At 33.2% G+C, this 16,208-nt stretch overlaps 1 protein-coding gene across 5 annotated transcripts in view; it reads left to right on the top strand.

Annotated features, from left to right (window-relative positions):
- Positions 1-6,613, top strand: part of mino (glycerol-3-phosphate acyltransferase mino) — a 206,870-nt gene extending 200,257 nt beyond the window's left edge. For all 5 annotated transcript variants that reach the window (XM_069834076.1, XM_069834075.1, XM_069834073.1 and 2 more), the window contains one exon: positions 6,040-6,613. In XM_069834076.1, coding sequence (XP_069690177.1) covers positions 6,040-6,230 — 191 coding nt within the window. In that variant the 3' untranslated portion in view covers positions 6,231-6,613. The remainder of the gene's footprint in view (positions 1-6,039) is intronic.
- The last annotated feature ends 9,595 nt before the right edge of the window (positions 6,614-16,208 follow it).

Raw genomic sequence — 16,208 nt, 5'->3', positions numbered from 1 at the left:
ATTGATGGTATGGGGCTGGATTCTCTCCCATGCAGCGCTGACATAATTGACAGCATCCAGAAGTGTGACAGGTTTCGATTGCTACTGTCAATGTGTTGTAGGTACCGCAGGATGATTCTCTTGCAATAGGGATATCCTGAACTAGCATCAGCAGATAGCGCACGTGTACTTTGAGGGAAGCGCTTTGCTTGTGAATTTGTTTTTCGGTATATAAACATTGAGGATATACGTAGTGTATTAGTATATTAAACACTCTTAAAAACAACTCAAAATGCCAATTTTTGTTATATTCCTACATGTAAAAACCAGGGAAGGATATTGTAACTATGTTGTTGTTATTGTTTTCTAATGCCAGGCATTTGACAATAGGGATATCTAATGCAAAGTTTTACTGTTAGATGGCAGGAGCGTTCCATGCAGCACAGGGCTGTATTATGTCGTATGCTACAGTTCATTACGTTCTCCCATCTGTTGGTTTTCTGTGCGTGTCAAAATTATATTTATATTATTTTGTATAACCTAGTATAATTTAATATAGTTCAGTATTTTCTTACCTCATAATCTAATTTAATTTACAATAAACAATAGCGTAAACTTGTATAATACTGAGCTATTCCCTTTAAGAGATTGATGGGGAAATCTGCAATATGCAGAATATAGATACGAGTAAATTGAATGTTCATAAATCTAAACGAGAACTCTGAGATCGAGGTGCACGAATAAAAAAATAGGATCTTTGTCGAAGTTGAATATTGCCTCTTTAAACATAAGTATTGTAAGTAGGTACCGTACGCAGTGATAAACAGAATATGCAGGCACCAATGTATTTTTTTTTTTTTTTTTTTTGTATAGGAAAGGGACTATGAGGCTTGAATTCCTCGTTCATTTTTTTCTCTAATTGCAGAAAGAACAAATGCAATTTTTAATGGGATAATATAATATGATCGCAATAGTAGCATGATTATTCGTGCGTTTTGTATGTTAAGGACATGCAGTTTTGATTACTATGATGATTTTGAAAATTTGAAGTTAAAACATGGTTTCAATAAGTTACATAGACTATTATTTACAGACTTATATATTTTTTTCACTACGGATCATCCTAGATAATAAACATCCCAGTTCTTCGAGAGTTTACTGTAGGCCAAGTATCTTTCCATTGTAAAATGCAGTTATAAACTTCGGGCACTCCTACAAATACTGCATACAATCTAAGCTAACAAATTCAATAATAGTTTATAAGACTTTAAATTTATTGAAGCCAGTCAGGCTAGACTGAAAATATAAACTATTATTGAATTATAATTCATAACACTTTTCTGAAACAATATGACCTTTAAATTTATTGAAGCCAGTCCTATTATTGAATTATAATTCATAACACTTTTCTGAAACAATATGACCTTTAAATTTATTGAAGCCAGTCCTATTATTGAATTATAATTCATAACACTTTTCTGAAACAATATGACCTTTAAATTTATTGAAGCCAGACTGAAAATATAAACTATTATTGAATTATAATTCATAACACTTTTCTGAAACAATATGACCTTTAAATTTATTGAAGCCAGACTGAAAATATAAACTATTATTGAATTATAATTCATAACACTTTTCTGAAACAATATGACCTTTAAATTTATTGAAGCCAGACTGAAAATATAAACTATTATTGAATTATAATTAATAACACTTTTCTGAAACAATATGACCTTTAAATTTATTGAAGCCAGTCCTATTATTGAATTATAATTCATAACACTTTTCTGAAACAATATGACCTTTAAATTTATTGAAGCCAGACTGAAAATATAAACTATTATTGAATTATAATTCATAACACTTTTCTGAAACAATATGACCTTTAAATTTATTGAAGCCAGACTGAAAATATAAACTATTATTGAATTATAATTCATAACACTTTTCTGAAACAATATGACCTTTAAATTTATTGAAGCCAGACTGAAAATATAAACTATTATTGAATTATAATTCATAACACTTTTCTGAAACAATATGACCTTTAAATTTATTGAAGCCAGACTGAAAATATAAACTATTATTGAATTATAATTCATAACACTTTTCTGAAACAATATGACCTTTAAATTTATTGAAGCCAGACTGAAAATATAAACTATTATTGAATTATAATTAATAACACTTTTCTGAAACAATATGACCTTTAAATTTATTGAAGCCAGTCCTATTATTGAATTATAATTCATAACACTTTTCTGAAACAATATGACCTTTAAATTTATTGAAGCCAGACTGAAAATATAAACTATTATTGAATTATAATTCATAACACTTTTCTGAAACAATATGACCTTTAAATTTAAGCTAACAAAGCTTGCTGTCGAGGTTGCATATGTTTCATTTTTTTTTTTCTTTGTCCTCTTGCAAAATGAAACTGTAGCCAGCAATTCCTTACGTGAAGTAGTTCTTTTTGTTTAATAGCGTAATTTAATTAGTTATACTATTTAAGGTTGAAAGCATATATTCAGAATTTTTCGGGATCTAATTGAAGGCAAAAAGCTTTCCCTGGTTTTTATGTATAGGAACACAACAAAAATTTTGCATTTTGAGTTGTTTTTAAGAGTATTTAATATACTAATACGCTACGTAAATCCTCAGTGTTTATATATTGGAAAACAAATGCACACGAAAAGCACATCCCTGAAAGTACACGTGCGCTATCTGTTGGTGCTAGTTCAGGATATCCCTATAAAGTCATTTGACCTCTTGCACTCCAATATTTTTCAAAGATATTATCACGTTCAGCCACTGAAGCACAGATTTTGAGGTGTTCCGAATCTATTTCTTGGTTTGAATTTATTGTAACTATATGTAGGCTTTAAGCACGCAGGTAAAGAGTCGAATAAGAGAGTGTAAGAAGAGGGTGAGGTATTGTACAGTATGACAGTTTAAGTGCGCAGTAAAGGTTCGAATATCAGTACTTTTCAGGTTAATGGCACCAGTGAGTTCAATGGCCAAAATGTTTCATTGCTGAAAATTACATCGAAAATATTCCACAAAAATAGCGTATTATGCAGGATTTGAGCGTAACAAACAGGGTATTTTATAAAGGCATTATATATGAAATGTGTGGGGACTGGACAAAAAAAGCGTATTACACGGGATAGCGTAATAAGCGGGCGTATCTTATGTAGGTTTTGCTGTATTTAAAATAACAGATATCCTTTTTTTCTAATTATTATTATATAATATCTTACAGCACTGATTAAAATTTCATCATTAATTAAGGGGCGGGGACAGTATTTTTTGGTGAAAAATGAGTAAATTTTCAATTTTTTTTTTTTTAAATACTCTGTGGTATGTGTGGAACGCATTGCATAACATTTTGTGAGTATTTGTGCCCTTATCGGATGTTGAGACGTCATTTTTAAACTTCCTGTGCTATGGATTTTTAAATCACATGCCAAAATGAGTAAATTTTGAAATATATATATATATTTTTTTCTTTAAAATACTCTTTGATATGTGTGGAATGTATTGCATAACATTTTATGGGTATTTGTGCCCATATCGGATGTTGAGACGCCATTTTTAAACTTCCTGCGCTATGGATTTTTTAAATCACACGTCCCCTTTTATTATTGTTTCCGGTAACTTCATTTCTTTGCTACATAGCCAGACAAAAATGGATATAATTTCCGAACTATTACAGATACAATCATGAAATGTAGAACACACATTCTCTAGACTATTAGGAAACTTTTCTCTGTAACAGAATTTTGTTAATTGATTTCATTTTAAAAATATGTCTGTCTGTTTTCAAAAACGGAAATCAAAAAGCATTATTAAATTTTAATTGTTTATTTTAAAAATGTACAGACTAATATCAAAATTCTGCTACAGGCAGTTTCTAGAGCATGCGTACATTGCAAAAAGCTGTTTGAATCTATCTTTAAAAATGGCTTAGATGTATCGGTTTTAGTAAAATCCTACATTGGATACATTTTTTCATATCTGGGCCCTCAAATTTTTTTTTTTTTTTTTTTTTTCAAAATATTTATATTTGGTTGAGGTGCTACAGCCATGAACTCTCTAAATACAAGAAATTAATATTTTACACGAAGTAGGAAAAAAGTTAAAAAAAATACCGTCCTCTCCCCTTAGGCTGGTATTCATAGTCGACACTTTATGTCACCACTTTGCAAAGTGACACTTTTGACGAAAGTGGCTCTTTCATATTAGTGGTATTCATAGACGATTGAAGAAGTGCACTTCACAAAGTGTCACTTTACGCCAGCAAAGTGTAGAGTTACAATTTGGTTGGTAACAGAAGTCCCACAATGCCTTTCAAAACAAATGAACAAACAATAACAAATTAATGACGTATATCCTACAAATTACAATGCTTGTGATTTGAATTGGGAGCCTATTGATTGCGCGAGGAAGAAAATATATATTTAAAGTTGTTTTATTTCAGTTTCTAGTTTTTGTTGCCGATAGTTTAGATTATTTCAGTCAGTTCAGATATATAACATTTTATTAAATAGTTAGTGATCTGCTGGTGAAATTAGGTTAGGTTCTGTACACATCTTTTTCATTGATTTATGTCGCTAAGTTAGATTTTGTATGCATCCGTTCCACTGATTTATACAGTTCAGTTAGATTTTTGTAGCCTACATATCTTCTATTAGTTTATATAGTTAGGTTAAGTTGGACTGAGTAGGTTAAGTTTTGTGTATATATAATCATTAAATTTATATCATTAGGTTAGGTTTTATACGTATCTGCTTCATTGATATATCATTATTTTCATTTTTGTCTTTTTCGTGAATAGTGAATAGAAGTAAAAAAAGAATGAGATAAACACATTACTACTGCTATTATTATTATTATTATTATTATTATTACTACTACTACTACTACTACTACTACTACTACTACTACTACTACTACTACTACTATTGCTTTCTCTCTTTCGTTTCCATTATTGCCTGCTGTTCAGGACTATTTTGAATGCCAAATGTTTCTACAATGCAAAACAAAATAGGCCTAATAGTATGAGATCTCTTTTCATGGTGAGGTTATGACTGCACATGAACTAGAGACAGTAGATGTATTGCTTACTGGCGTGAAAATATATATTACCGATATCAAAACAGTAATGATTATATCAACATCATGATAAATCTTATCTCAAAATACAGGTAGTCAACAAAAATCAAAATCATTTTAAACCCAATATAATTATGGAATCTGCTTAGAAGGCAGGCACGTGAGGTCTCTCAATGCTAATTTAGATTGAAGTTATTTAAGTTAAAAAATTCGTTTCAGTAATAAAAAATAGGTTATATAGGCATATCTACCTACATATCACTTCATTGAATTGAGGTTATAAATATACGAATGTTACTACAGAAATACCTGAACTATAATATTATATATATTAATGTATGGTACATACCTATAGCATAGAATTTTAATGCAGTCAATAACTTTATTATTGGAGGCACTGACAAACGTCTATTATTCGTTTTTGTCAACCAGTCATCGAAAATATAAGCAATCTCAATAAGTTTCTTTATCAAATCGGAACCGTTTTTTTTTTAATTCTATATCATTATAAAATTCCACGGGATTGTCTTTAGGCCTATCTCTAATTTTACATTGTCCACTAATTGTGCTATCTCTTCCGCACATTCTAATAATCGACAACTTCCAAGACGTCCGCCATTTTTATACAAAGTGCCACTTTCGGCTCAAAGTGTGGTCGGAACTACACTCTCATCCAAAGTGTTTCTTTGCACCAAAGTGTCGACTGTGCAACGGAAAAGTGATACTTTGCATCTTCCAAAGGACACTTTAATCGAAAGTGTCGACTATGAATACCAGCCTTAATGTCTTCACTTTGATAATAAAGGGGTGTATACATTTGGTCCATTGGAGCTGATATGTTCAGAAGTATTATATAGTCAATCTTTAGTTCTGTTCTGTGCTATTCTTTTATTAATACAATCATTATGTTAAAACTTTTGGTTTGATTTTAATTTTCAGAGGAAAGTGTTTCTGTAGACCCATTCAAGAACTCACTCAAGTTGTTCGAGCGGTGGGACATTCTTGAGTGCTTGTCACACGATCGGATAAAACTGTACTACCTGCGAGATGAGTACGACAGTGAAAGGAGTGTGCAGACAGTGTTTGATAAAGTGAAGAGGTTCAAGTGGGCAGCTAGCAGTGTGTCGTAACATTCCACAGATCAGGACCCTGTTTCACGAAGTCTTTTGTTAGTTCACTAGTTACGAGTTCTAAAGAGAAGATTCTAAGTGTTTATTGAATCTGTTTCGTGACAGTTTCATTGTTATTTCATTATTTTCACTAGTCAGCTTTTTAAATTACTAGTCAGCCATGTTCAGTTGTTGTGTGTGTACGTAAGTAAGTCAGTGTCTAGTAATAGCTTTTCAGCATGCCTGTAATTTCCAAAAGAATTTCAGTGCAACAAAACTAACTAATAGGTAAAGTGAATGGAGCCGAAATAATAGGCCTAATACTGAAACTGTATCACAATTAAACATCATTCAAGCCTTTTGTGATAAAATATACGAGAAAGAGGAAGCTTAGCCATGTGAAATTATTACAGAAACTGCGAAATTTATTTCATTCCTTTCTAACTCTTGACCTGTGTAGACTTATGTCTGCTTATGCCGCAGTTCATCTTTATTACAGATGGTTTCACTCCAGTGTATATTCTGAATAAGGAGCGGATTTCTATGTAATTAAATATTATTTTTGCGTGTGATAAAACACAATTAACAAAGTTAAAAATTCCGAACATGATGTTTAAAGTTTAAAACCCGAATTTTATTTCACATAAAAACACATATTTTCACAAAAAAATTATGTAAATACATATTTTCCGGAAATCTATTATAAACACATAAATCTTGAGTTTTTTTACTTAAATAATTTTTTACAAGAACTTTTAAACATTTTAAAACTAAATCAATTATGTCACTCAGAAGTACGTTATCTTTTTAAGAATTCTTGGTTGCTTCGAGTTTCTAAGTGCTGTGTGGTGTATCCGTGATCCATTTTCGTAATAGTATCGCCTCAAGTTCTGAGAACTGCTAGGCAGCATATCAGTGTTATTATTAGAGAATAAATTAATCTGGAAGAGGAGAGATCTTGCAACACATAATTAGGAATGTTTATTGTTGCTGAAGATGATTTCATTCCACGCTTTGTTTGTGAAACACAACAGATAAGAGCTCGGGTATGAACATTATTTAATTTAGACAAATCTCTCGCCTCTCGCTCATGTCCATGAAGTAAGTATGTCTTGTTGTGATTCCCTGTTATCGGGCTTGGTCAATCGATATCCTTCAAGATATACTGAAAGATGGTTATTTAAAAAACGATATGGCTTTCCTATTAGAAAATTTAAGCTTTTTGTGTGACATCATAAAAAAATTCGAAACATCCAAAAACCTGTTGTCTGAAACAGGGAGGTTCGTGCCGTGGAAATTAAACTAGACTCGCTACCAGGTTCAGAAGCACAATTACTAAGGGACAAATTCCAGAATGTGTTTGGGAAAAACAGTGGATATAAAAAAATGTGTAAAGTTGTTCAAGTATTGGAGGATGTGCCTGTAGGTGAAATTGACGGTGTTTGTGTTTGCGACATTCCTCTCTTTAAATATGCACGTCTGACGTCCTGTGATGCGGAAAGATCATTTTCACAATATAAGTCGTTGTTCAGAGATAATCGGCATGCAATTGTGATGGAGAATTTGGACATGACCTTTGTTGTTCACTGCAATTCTCGGCCAACTACTAGCACTCAAGTGTGGTTGGTGAGTACCTAGTAACATTTTTTTTTCCAAGCTAAGTAGGGTATTTTTGTCATATTTAAAACAAATATTTTTTTTGTTTTTAGCAAATATTTTTTTGTTTTTAGCAAATATTTTCGTACTTTTTAGCACATAAAAAATAAATATATTTAAATTTTTTAGCTCATAAAAATCCGCTCCCTAATTTTGAACAGGGGCGAATGCTAGTCATGAAAGGTAGGCTTGCTCGTTTATTCATAGAGGAAGATGGGAGGATATAATAATTCATAATTAATAAAAATAATCAGACCCACATAAATAATTTATTTTATAATTATGAAATCATTATGAGTCATGGATCATATGAGTCAGATGTAGAAGTTCGATATAATATAACAAACATGGCCAACAAAACAGTTTATTTAGTTTTTTCGATCCTGCCAACCAATGCACATTGTTGTATTGAGCTGCACTGAATGAGCACACATATTCTCTATAATGTCTGTCTTCTCTTGAATAGTCCTTCGGGAAAATGGATTTAATAATAAGGTTTCAATAAACACAATTCCGAACTCATTGCAGTACTTCAAATTAATGTTTAAGAATTAATAACACTTGCAGCAGCTAACACAATTACATTGCACTCGCAAATCACAGCACATTCCCGCTGTCAATACTGGTCTGTGTAATGTTAAATAGTCGTTGGTGTAGCTCTCGGACCAGAGCTTCAAACAATACATAACAGAAGCATGTGTGCCTAGGACGGACCAAGGAGGAATGCATTTGCGCGCGCATCATATTCTCGCTATTTCTACGTCTTTCCTGTAGCTCCAAGAAACGAGCAAGCATTGCGATACTTGCGGTGTACAACCTGCGGATGGTATTACGCCTATAAAGTATTCCAAAAATCAAAATAAATTTTAATGTACGTAACACCATTTTGAGAAATACACATTCTACGAAAATATTGGGCTTGCGCAGCAAGCGTAGCATGCCCTGAGAAATCGCCCCTGATTCTGAAGTATATTTGGTTGAATAAAGCTGCATGTACACAGTTCAATTTTCCATGCACATATGCATGCAATCTGGGAAGAATATTGAAAAAAATCAAGTTTAAAATGCACATTCAATAAAGATGCATGAAGATTTTGTGTCTACATGGTGCGCTGTTTTGAACGCCATCTTAACTGTGTATGTATATATATATATATATATATATATATATATATATATATATCTACATTTCAATTTATAAAATCATATTTTTGTAAAAGGCAAGGGTCCAAGAGACCTGGTACTTTTAATAAAAACATCTCAAAAAAAAAAAAAAAAAAGCATAACAGATCAGAGAACACAATAAACCGTTTTACTAAAAAAGGGCACATTTTCTAATATGCCCTTCTTGCACCCAGTCCCTCAATTAGTCCTGGCACTAATAGATATGGCATCGTGGTCTAAGGCATCCTGCCTAGGACTCGCGTTACGGAATGCGCGCTGGTTCGAATCCTCATGGGGGAAGAAATTTTCTCATGAAATTTCAGCCAGTGTATGGGACCGGTGCCCACCCAGCATCGTGATGCACTTGGGGAGCTACGATAGGTAGCGAAATCCGGTTGCGAATACCAGCTTTAACGGCTGGGGGGATCATCGTGCTAACCATACGATACCTCCATTCTGGTTGGATGATCGTCCATCTCTGCTTCGGCATGTGGGGGTGAGGCCAGCAGCCGGCTGGTAGGTCTAGGCTGCAATGCCATGGATTATTATTATTATTATTATTATTATTATTATATATATATATATATATATATATATTCAATATCAATCTTGCATTCATTGCTTGAATGTGTAAAGTTGAAAGAAAAGATGAACTGTGTAGATGCACCTTTAGGATATTCAAAATTGGTACTGATTTAATAAGAAAATGGATATTTAGAAATTAATTGTACATCTGTAACTCCCTGGTAGCTTACAACTGCATACTGCACAGCATTGCAGTATAAGCATTAGATACAGAATTCTGTGAGAAACTAAACCCAGAAATCAAAATAAAAGTGATTAACATAGAAACTGATGGTAAAGCCTTTTACACCTTATCACAAAAGTAAGAAACTGCAAATGTTGGATCTATTCCAGGCATGACTGCCTGGTACACCACAACACATTAAATTACTGAACTCATGTAACTTGGTATTATGGGAAGACAAAAACTGTGCAGTGGATATTGAACGCCTATTATGTATTCCAGTGTGTATGTACGATTTTGTGTGTGTGTGCATGTCTGCGTGGGTCAAACAGATAAATGATTTAAAATCAAAAACCTACCACTGGAAAGTACCGTATTTACCCGCGTAATATGTTGTTGTTTTCTAATGTCAGGCATTTGACAATAAAGTCATTTGACCTCTTGCACTCCAATATTTACCCCGCGTAATGTACGCATCCTTTATGCGAGGAAAAAATTTTAGTGGAAAAGAAAAAAAAACACGTATTAAAGGTGCACCCAGCTCGAATGCTGAAATAATCGATAGAATACATAACAGTATATGGGCTACGACTAATTTATACATTGATTGTATTGCACTTAAGACAATCGATAGTTTGCAGCAGTTGTATAAACAAATGATAACTTGTAACAACGAATACAGTGACAATAAGACAAGACATTTTATTATTATTATTATTAACACTAGCCTTACCTGATTCACTGGTACCATGGATTGTTGCTTAAAAACTTGAATTTAAACATAAGCAGTGCATCCAATCTTACGACTTATGATATTATTAAAACGATCTTTGTTTAAAATGAGATGCATCTATTATGTGGGGAATTTTTTTTTTTCTTCTTTTACGCGAAAAATTGGGGTGCATCCATTATGCGGGTAAATATGGTAATAACATATCGATTGTCCAGTTCAAAAGTGCGACAACTCAAAAATTGCCATTTTTTGGTTATTTATACTACTGAAAGCCCCTTTCGGAGCTTTTTCCGATTCAGTATTGAGATAAGTAATATTTACAACCAAAAAGAAAAAAACTAAATAAACTGCTTTAGAAGTAATTATAACTATGGACTTTACTAATTCATTATTAGTACATTTCGAAATGTATTAATAATGAACTGGAAGATTGTGATATACTCGCCCTGAATACTGACTCATTTCTAATTGTCGTGGTTATGAACCAGAACTCTGTTCCTTTCTAAGTGATTTATTTGAAACTTTCAACTGAAGATATCTCAAAACTTGTTTTTTTTTAGTTGTCGCACTTTTGAACCAGACAATCGATATGTTATTACAGAACATGTTTTATAAAACCACAATCAAACTCTATAATATACAGTCTGGTGACATTAACGCTTTTCCATGTCAAGTGATGTTTTCACTTACACACATCTTTTCTCTTTCAGTGCAGCTTACCATATGGCGGAAGTTTGAACGTTTGTTGTGTCTATATAAAAAAAATCATTCGAGATATTCTGTTGTACATGCATCTCTCACTTATCTCGGAAAGTTATAAAAATGGATTGTTTCGAATGTTGCATTCCATAACACTAAAACTTGTTGAAAAGAAAAATCATTCAAGTAACATCAGACATTATTATCCAAATTAAATTGATAGTTATATATAGTAGAGGGAAATCCATGGTATATTACTTCTTTTGTTTAACAGACTGACATATGTACTTACAAGTACATTGAGTATCCAGGTCACTGGTACATTGTACAGTGCTTCTATTATATGTACTGACCACTGGTGTGTTTTGCTTCTTGGCAGCTGGTTATGTTGCAACCAGCCACACTCATATGTAGAGACCGGATTTATATGTAATATCAAGGTGTGAAATATGTACATATTTATGTAAGAAAAATAAGCTGAATATGTACCAAAATATGTAAAATCATGAAAATATTTAATATCAATATCTGGCAGGTATAGGATAGGTAGGACTCTCCAGTTGTGATTTCATAGAGCACCCGACTTTTTTACCGCACACTTGACACATTACTGTTTTTCCATCTATAGTGAAAGCTTCGACCATTGCAATACATGATTTTATTTTTGTCGTTAGGGTTGAAGATACAGGGGCCATTTTAGTTAGTGTTGTTTGAAAAGTGACATTCCTGTCTCATTCAGAAGGGTAGGATTATTCCAGTCTAGAACCATACTTTCTAATTGCTCGGAAAATCCCATTTCCGTATAGGTCTACTAAATTTAAAATAAAGAGGTCAAGCAATAACCTGAAAGTCTCATGTCAAACTTGACATGGGTTTTCCCTGGACGAATTAGGAAGATGGTGGGTAAGGTTGCAAACTGCATGGGAATGGCTTGTTAAAATGTGTGCAGAACAATTATAGTTTGAGAAAAATCATGTCGTTCTCCACCGCATGAAGGCAACGCTACCTACTTTCTGAGTGATTTTTACAATACAAGGTAGTTGTGTGAGAAAGACTGCCTTTTGTTCACTCATATTTACAGTGGGCGGTGTGGTGTGAGTGCCTCTATTACTTCCTGGAACTAAGGATGTTATGTTTCGTCCCGAAATATATCCTTTCGTGGGTAGGTAAAAAGGCTTTTTAAATCTGTGTATTTCAAATTGTAAACTTCCCCAGCAGGAAGTTTTCTTTTTCCTCTCAGAGAAGTAAAAATGAATAAAACCCCTAAATATGTAGATTTATGTAATACCAAGCCATAATATGTAATGTGGGGTAAATATGTAAAAATATGTAGTATCAAATTTTAATATATTAATGGTAATTACAAGATTCGCAAAGATTTGTTATTTATGTATGGTCAGGTTGAAAGAAATATAATATGTAATTACATAAAAATCCGGTCCATACTTATATGTTAACCCCACTATTTAAAACGTGTATAAAAGATTTACTCTTCTTTGTTTTTAAATTGAGCATTTTAATTATTGTGAGGGTAAATATCATAATTATATATTGGTAGAACAAATGAAATCAGAAACATTACAGTGGCCAAACTTAATCGTGTCAATCAGAATGTGTTACAATGGCTCTTTAGCTGGGGAAGGACGACATTTCCAGCATATTCTATAAGATATGATTTTATACATGTTCTAAGTAGCGGAATGTTGACATATAAGTGTGGCCAGCTGTAACATGCCCAGCTGCTGAGAAGTGAAACATTGCACTAGCGCTCAGTACATAGAAGCCCTTTATAAAGATTAGCTGCTATTTGTGAAATTAGGATACAATGAATATAGCAGAACATTGAACATTACAATGACCACAGCTACCATTTATTAGTACATTATGCAACGAACCTATAATGGTAGTAATTAAGACGCGAGTATGTTTATGAAACGAGCATAAGCGAGTTTCATAATTTTCATACGAACGTCTTAATTACCATTATACGCAAATTTCATGTGACTTTTTATGCTCGACCATATTTCTAACTTGAAATTATTCGTAAGTATTCATGTTATTCTTATCTGACTGGGGAGCGGAACTGACCTTGTGCAATATCTCGTAAATTGTGAGATGTGCGCAGACGCGAAAGTATTGATTTTTTCCGAGAAACAAATGTCATTGACCTTGATATAATCTAGAGAGTAAAATAAACATTAATCTTGATATAACCTTGAAATTGATTTAGACATTGAAAAACGAGATGACAAATTGAATTTATTTGAATATTATTTACAATTAACGCTAATTATTATAGTAACAGAACATAACCTTCGTATTGGATTTCCAGCCTCCGTGACGTTTCGCTAGTTGTCTTTCGATTGCATATCCGAGAATAATCGATACTGCACTTTCATATTGCTACAATGGTGTTTTATGATTGGTGGAACACCTGAACTTTAATGAATAGGTGTACTTTAATGAGGTCCATTAAAAGGCTGCTATCAGGTGTATAATTACTACATTTCGGTATGGTCGAGCATAAACAAACAAAATTTCAGCTGCTACCAAACATAATTAGCCCAATGTTTGTAATACCCACAGCTGCAATGCAAGCAGACTCTATGTTCTAGTTGGTTGTGGTAAAACAAGTGTTGGTAAATAAAAAACGCACTGATGGAATAGTCCATTAGACTGGGTAGCTATAGGTTAACAACTGGCAAAACTCCGCTGTAGGAGGTTACTAAACCTTATTGCTGCACTGGAGGTGGAGGCAGAGTCGGAATTTCTCTCCATTAATCTGAACCATTGTCGCTACTGATTGACAAGTCATCTGATGCATCACTGCTATCAGTTAAACCTCTTATTGGCTGACAATTAGGAGGAAGGAGATGAATAGTATATTGTGTCACTCTTTAAGATTGACGCATGCACAGATCAACGAAGTTTACTAAGTTGTTCCCCTATAATAGTATAGGCAAACGTTTTAGAAATAATTAAAAAAAAAACGTGAGTGCAAACTAGTGTTACTAACATATGACTTTCGTGAAATAGGGCCAACTGGTTTAATCATTTCTCACACCAATGTAAGACATCTTCGCGTGTCTTCAACTTTGGTGAATATGTGGGTTGTGGTCATGCCAGAGTACAAACACAGTGCCTGTATGTATACTGTTGTATCATAGTTATTTTCTTATTATTATAAACTATAAGAAATAAAGTTTTATAATTTCACAGAGTGTTTTATAATTGAGGACCGTTTTTGCAAAACTTGCTAACTGCAAAATTTTCAAAATTGAGATTTTGGGTGGATTAGTTAACGTAAGACAGGCCTCTACATGATGCTAAAGGCTTCTTAGGAAAATCTTATTATTTCCTTCACAATAGTGTGTCAAAGTGTGATCGTTTTTTTCAAAATTTACTTTCTGCTATGTTGAGAGCTATAGCAAAACTTGGAGTTATTTTAGTTTTTTTTGTTTCCTATAAAATTTAGTTTTTACAGTTAGCAAGTTTTCCAAAATCAATCTTCTTAATGTATCCAGCTGTTTGCTGACAACATAAAGTCCACTGTAGTCTATTCAGTTGTTGTTTTTCACGAGAAATGAGGGTATTTTGATCGGTGTTCATTATAGATGCCTGTTGCTAGTAGCCAGAGGTGAGGTGTAGTCAATATATACTGCAGGGCTGTGTCTTCTGCAACTGGTACTGATGATTTTAATTTACTTCTTTTGTGGTTTGTGAATGGACAGTATAGAAGAATGTGTTCCAGATCTTCATCATGATTGTTACACCACAGACAAGTAGGATTATCAGAAATGTGAAATCGGTGTAGGTACAATTGAGTGACAATGTGACCTGTTCTGGCTCTTGTTAAAAATGTCTGAACATGTCTGGGCAAGTTTTTGTACATGTCCAGGTCATTTGGTTTCTTTTGTACAGACTGTAAAATTTTGCCTTTGTCAGAAGAGAGCCAATTGTTGATCCATAGGTTTGTAAAATGAGACTTTACTGAAGCAAAAGCACTGGATAGAGATGTCACTTGAAGAGGTCTTGGTTGCAGATATGTTGCCTGTTTTGCAATATTATCGACTTTCTCGTTTCCAGATATACCACAATGACTAGGTATCCATTGAAATGTTATTTCCTTTTGGAGTTCTTTTAGTTGTTTCTGAAGTGGAATAATTCTATGTGTATATAGATTTGGTACATATTTACTTATACGTATTTGCTCGCGTAATTTGCGCACCTTTTAATTAACTTTGGCCATTGAAAAATTGGGGTGCGTAAAATATGCGGATTTTTCAAATAAGAGGTCCTGTTCTGAGTTTATCTCAATTAGTATATGTATAGGTAAGTATTTACGGTAGGGCTAATTTTCTATACCGGTAACTTGTCTCTGCCAAGGACAAGCATTGTTAAAGTAGCGGGACTTTGGGGTTTCTTTCTGAAGCAGGTACTTCAGTTGCTGGTGAATGACCTACGATGGACTGTAGGGAAGGAAAATCCCTACTACACTGAAAAAAATATGTACGTAAAATGTGTGCCCAAAATGCATGTAGCAAAAATAAAGTTAAAAATAATCCCTTAAAAAGTAGGGTTTGCAAAATACGCGGGGGCGCAAATTACTCGAGCAAATACGGTATTAAATATAGCCCCCTTGGAGTCGGTAAATATACAAATAGATTTTTCAGAAATTTGAGTAACACACTGAAGAGCAGCATCAATAGTTAGCAATTCAAAGTTTTCTAAAAACGGTCTTCAATTTTAGTGCTAGACTGAGTTCACAGAACTTCTCATGTTTGCTATCTATTCTGGAAGAAAGAACACATTGCAAGATTTTCCAAGTGCCTACAAAAGTGTTTATTCGAGAGGTATGTTGATGCACTTAAATACTATACTTTGACTCCTTCAAAAGTACCTTCAAAGTTTTATGGCTTTGCTTACTTGTTGGTGTTTGATCTCACTCAGCTAATTTTTTGCTATTTCTTTTTACTGTTTCAAGGTATACCAAACGATA

Source organism: Periplaneta americana, chromosome 8, assembly GCF_040183065.1.
Source record: "Periplaneta americana isolate PAMFEO1 chromosome 8, P.americana_PAMFEO1_priV1, whole genome shotgun sequence".
NCBI classification, from domain to species: Eukaryota; Metazoa; Arthropoda; class Insecta; order Blattodea; family Blattidae; genus Periplaneta; species Periplaneta americana.
This window is presented reverse-complemented; position numbering and strand designations above follow the sequence as displayed.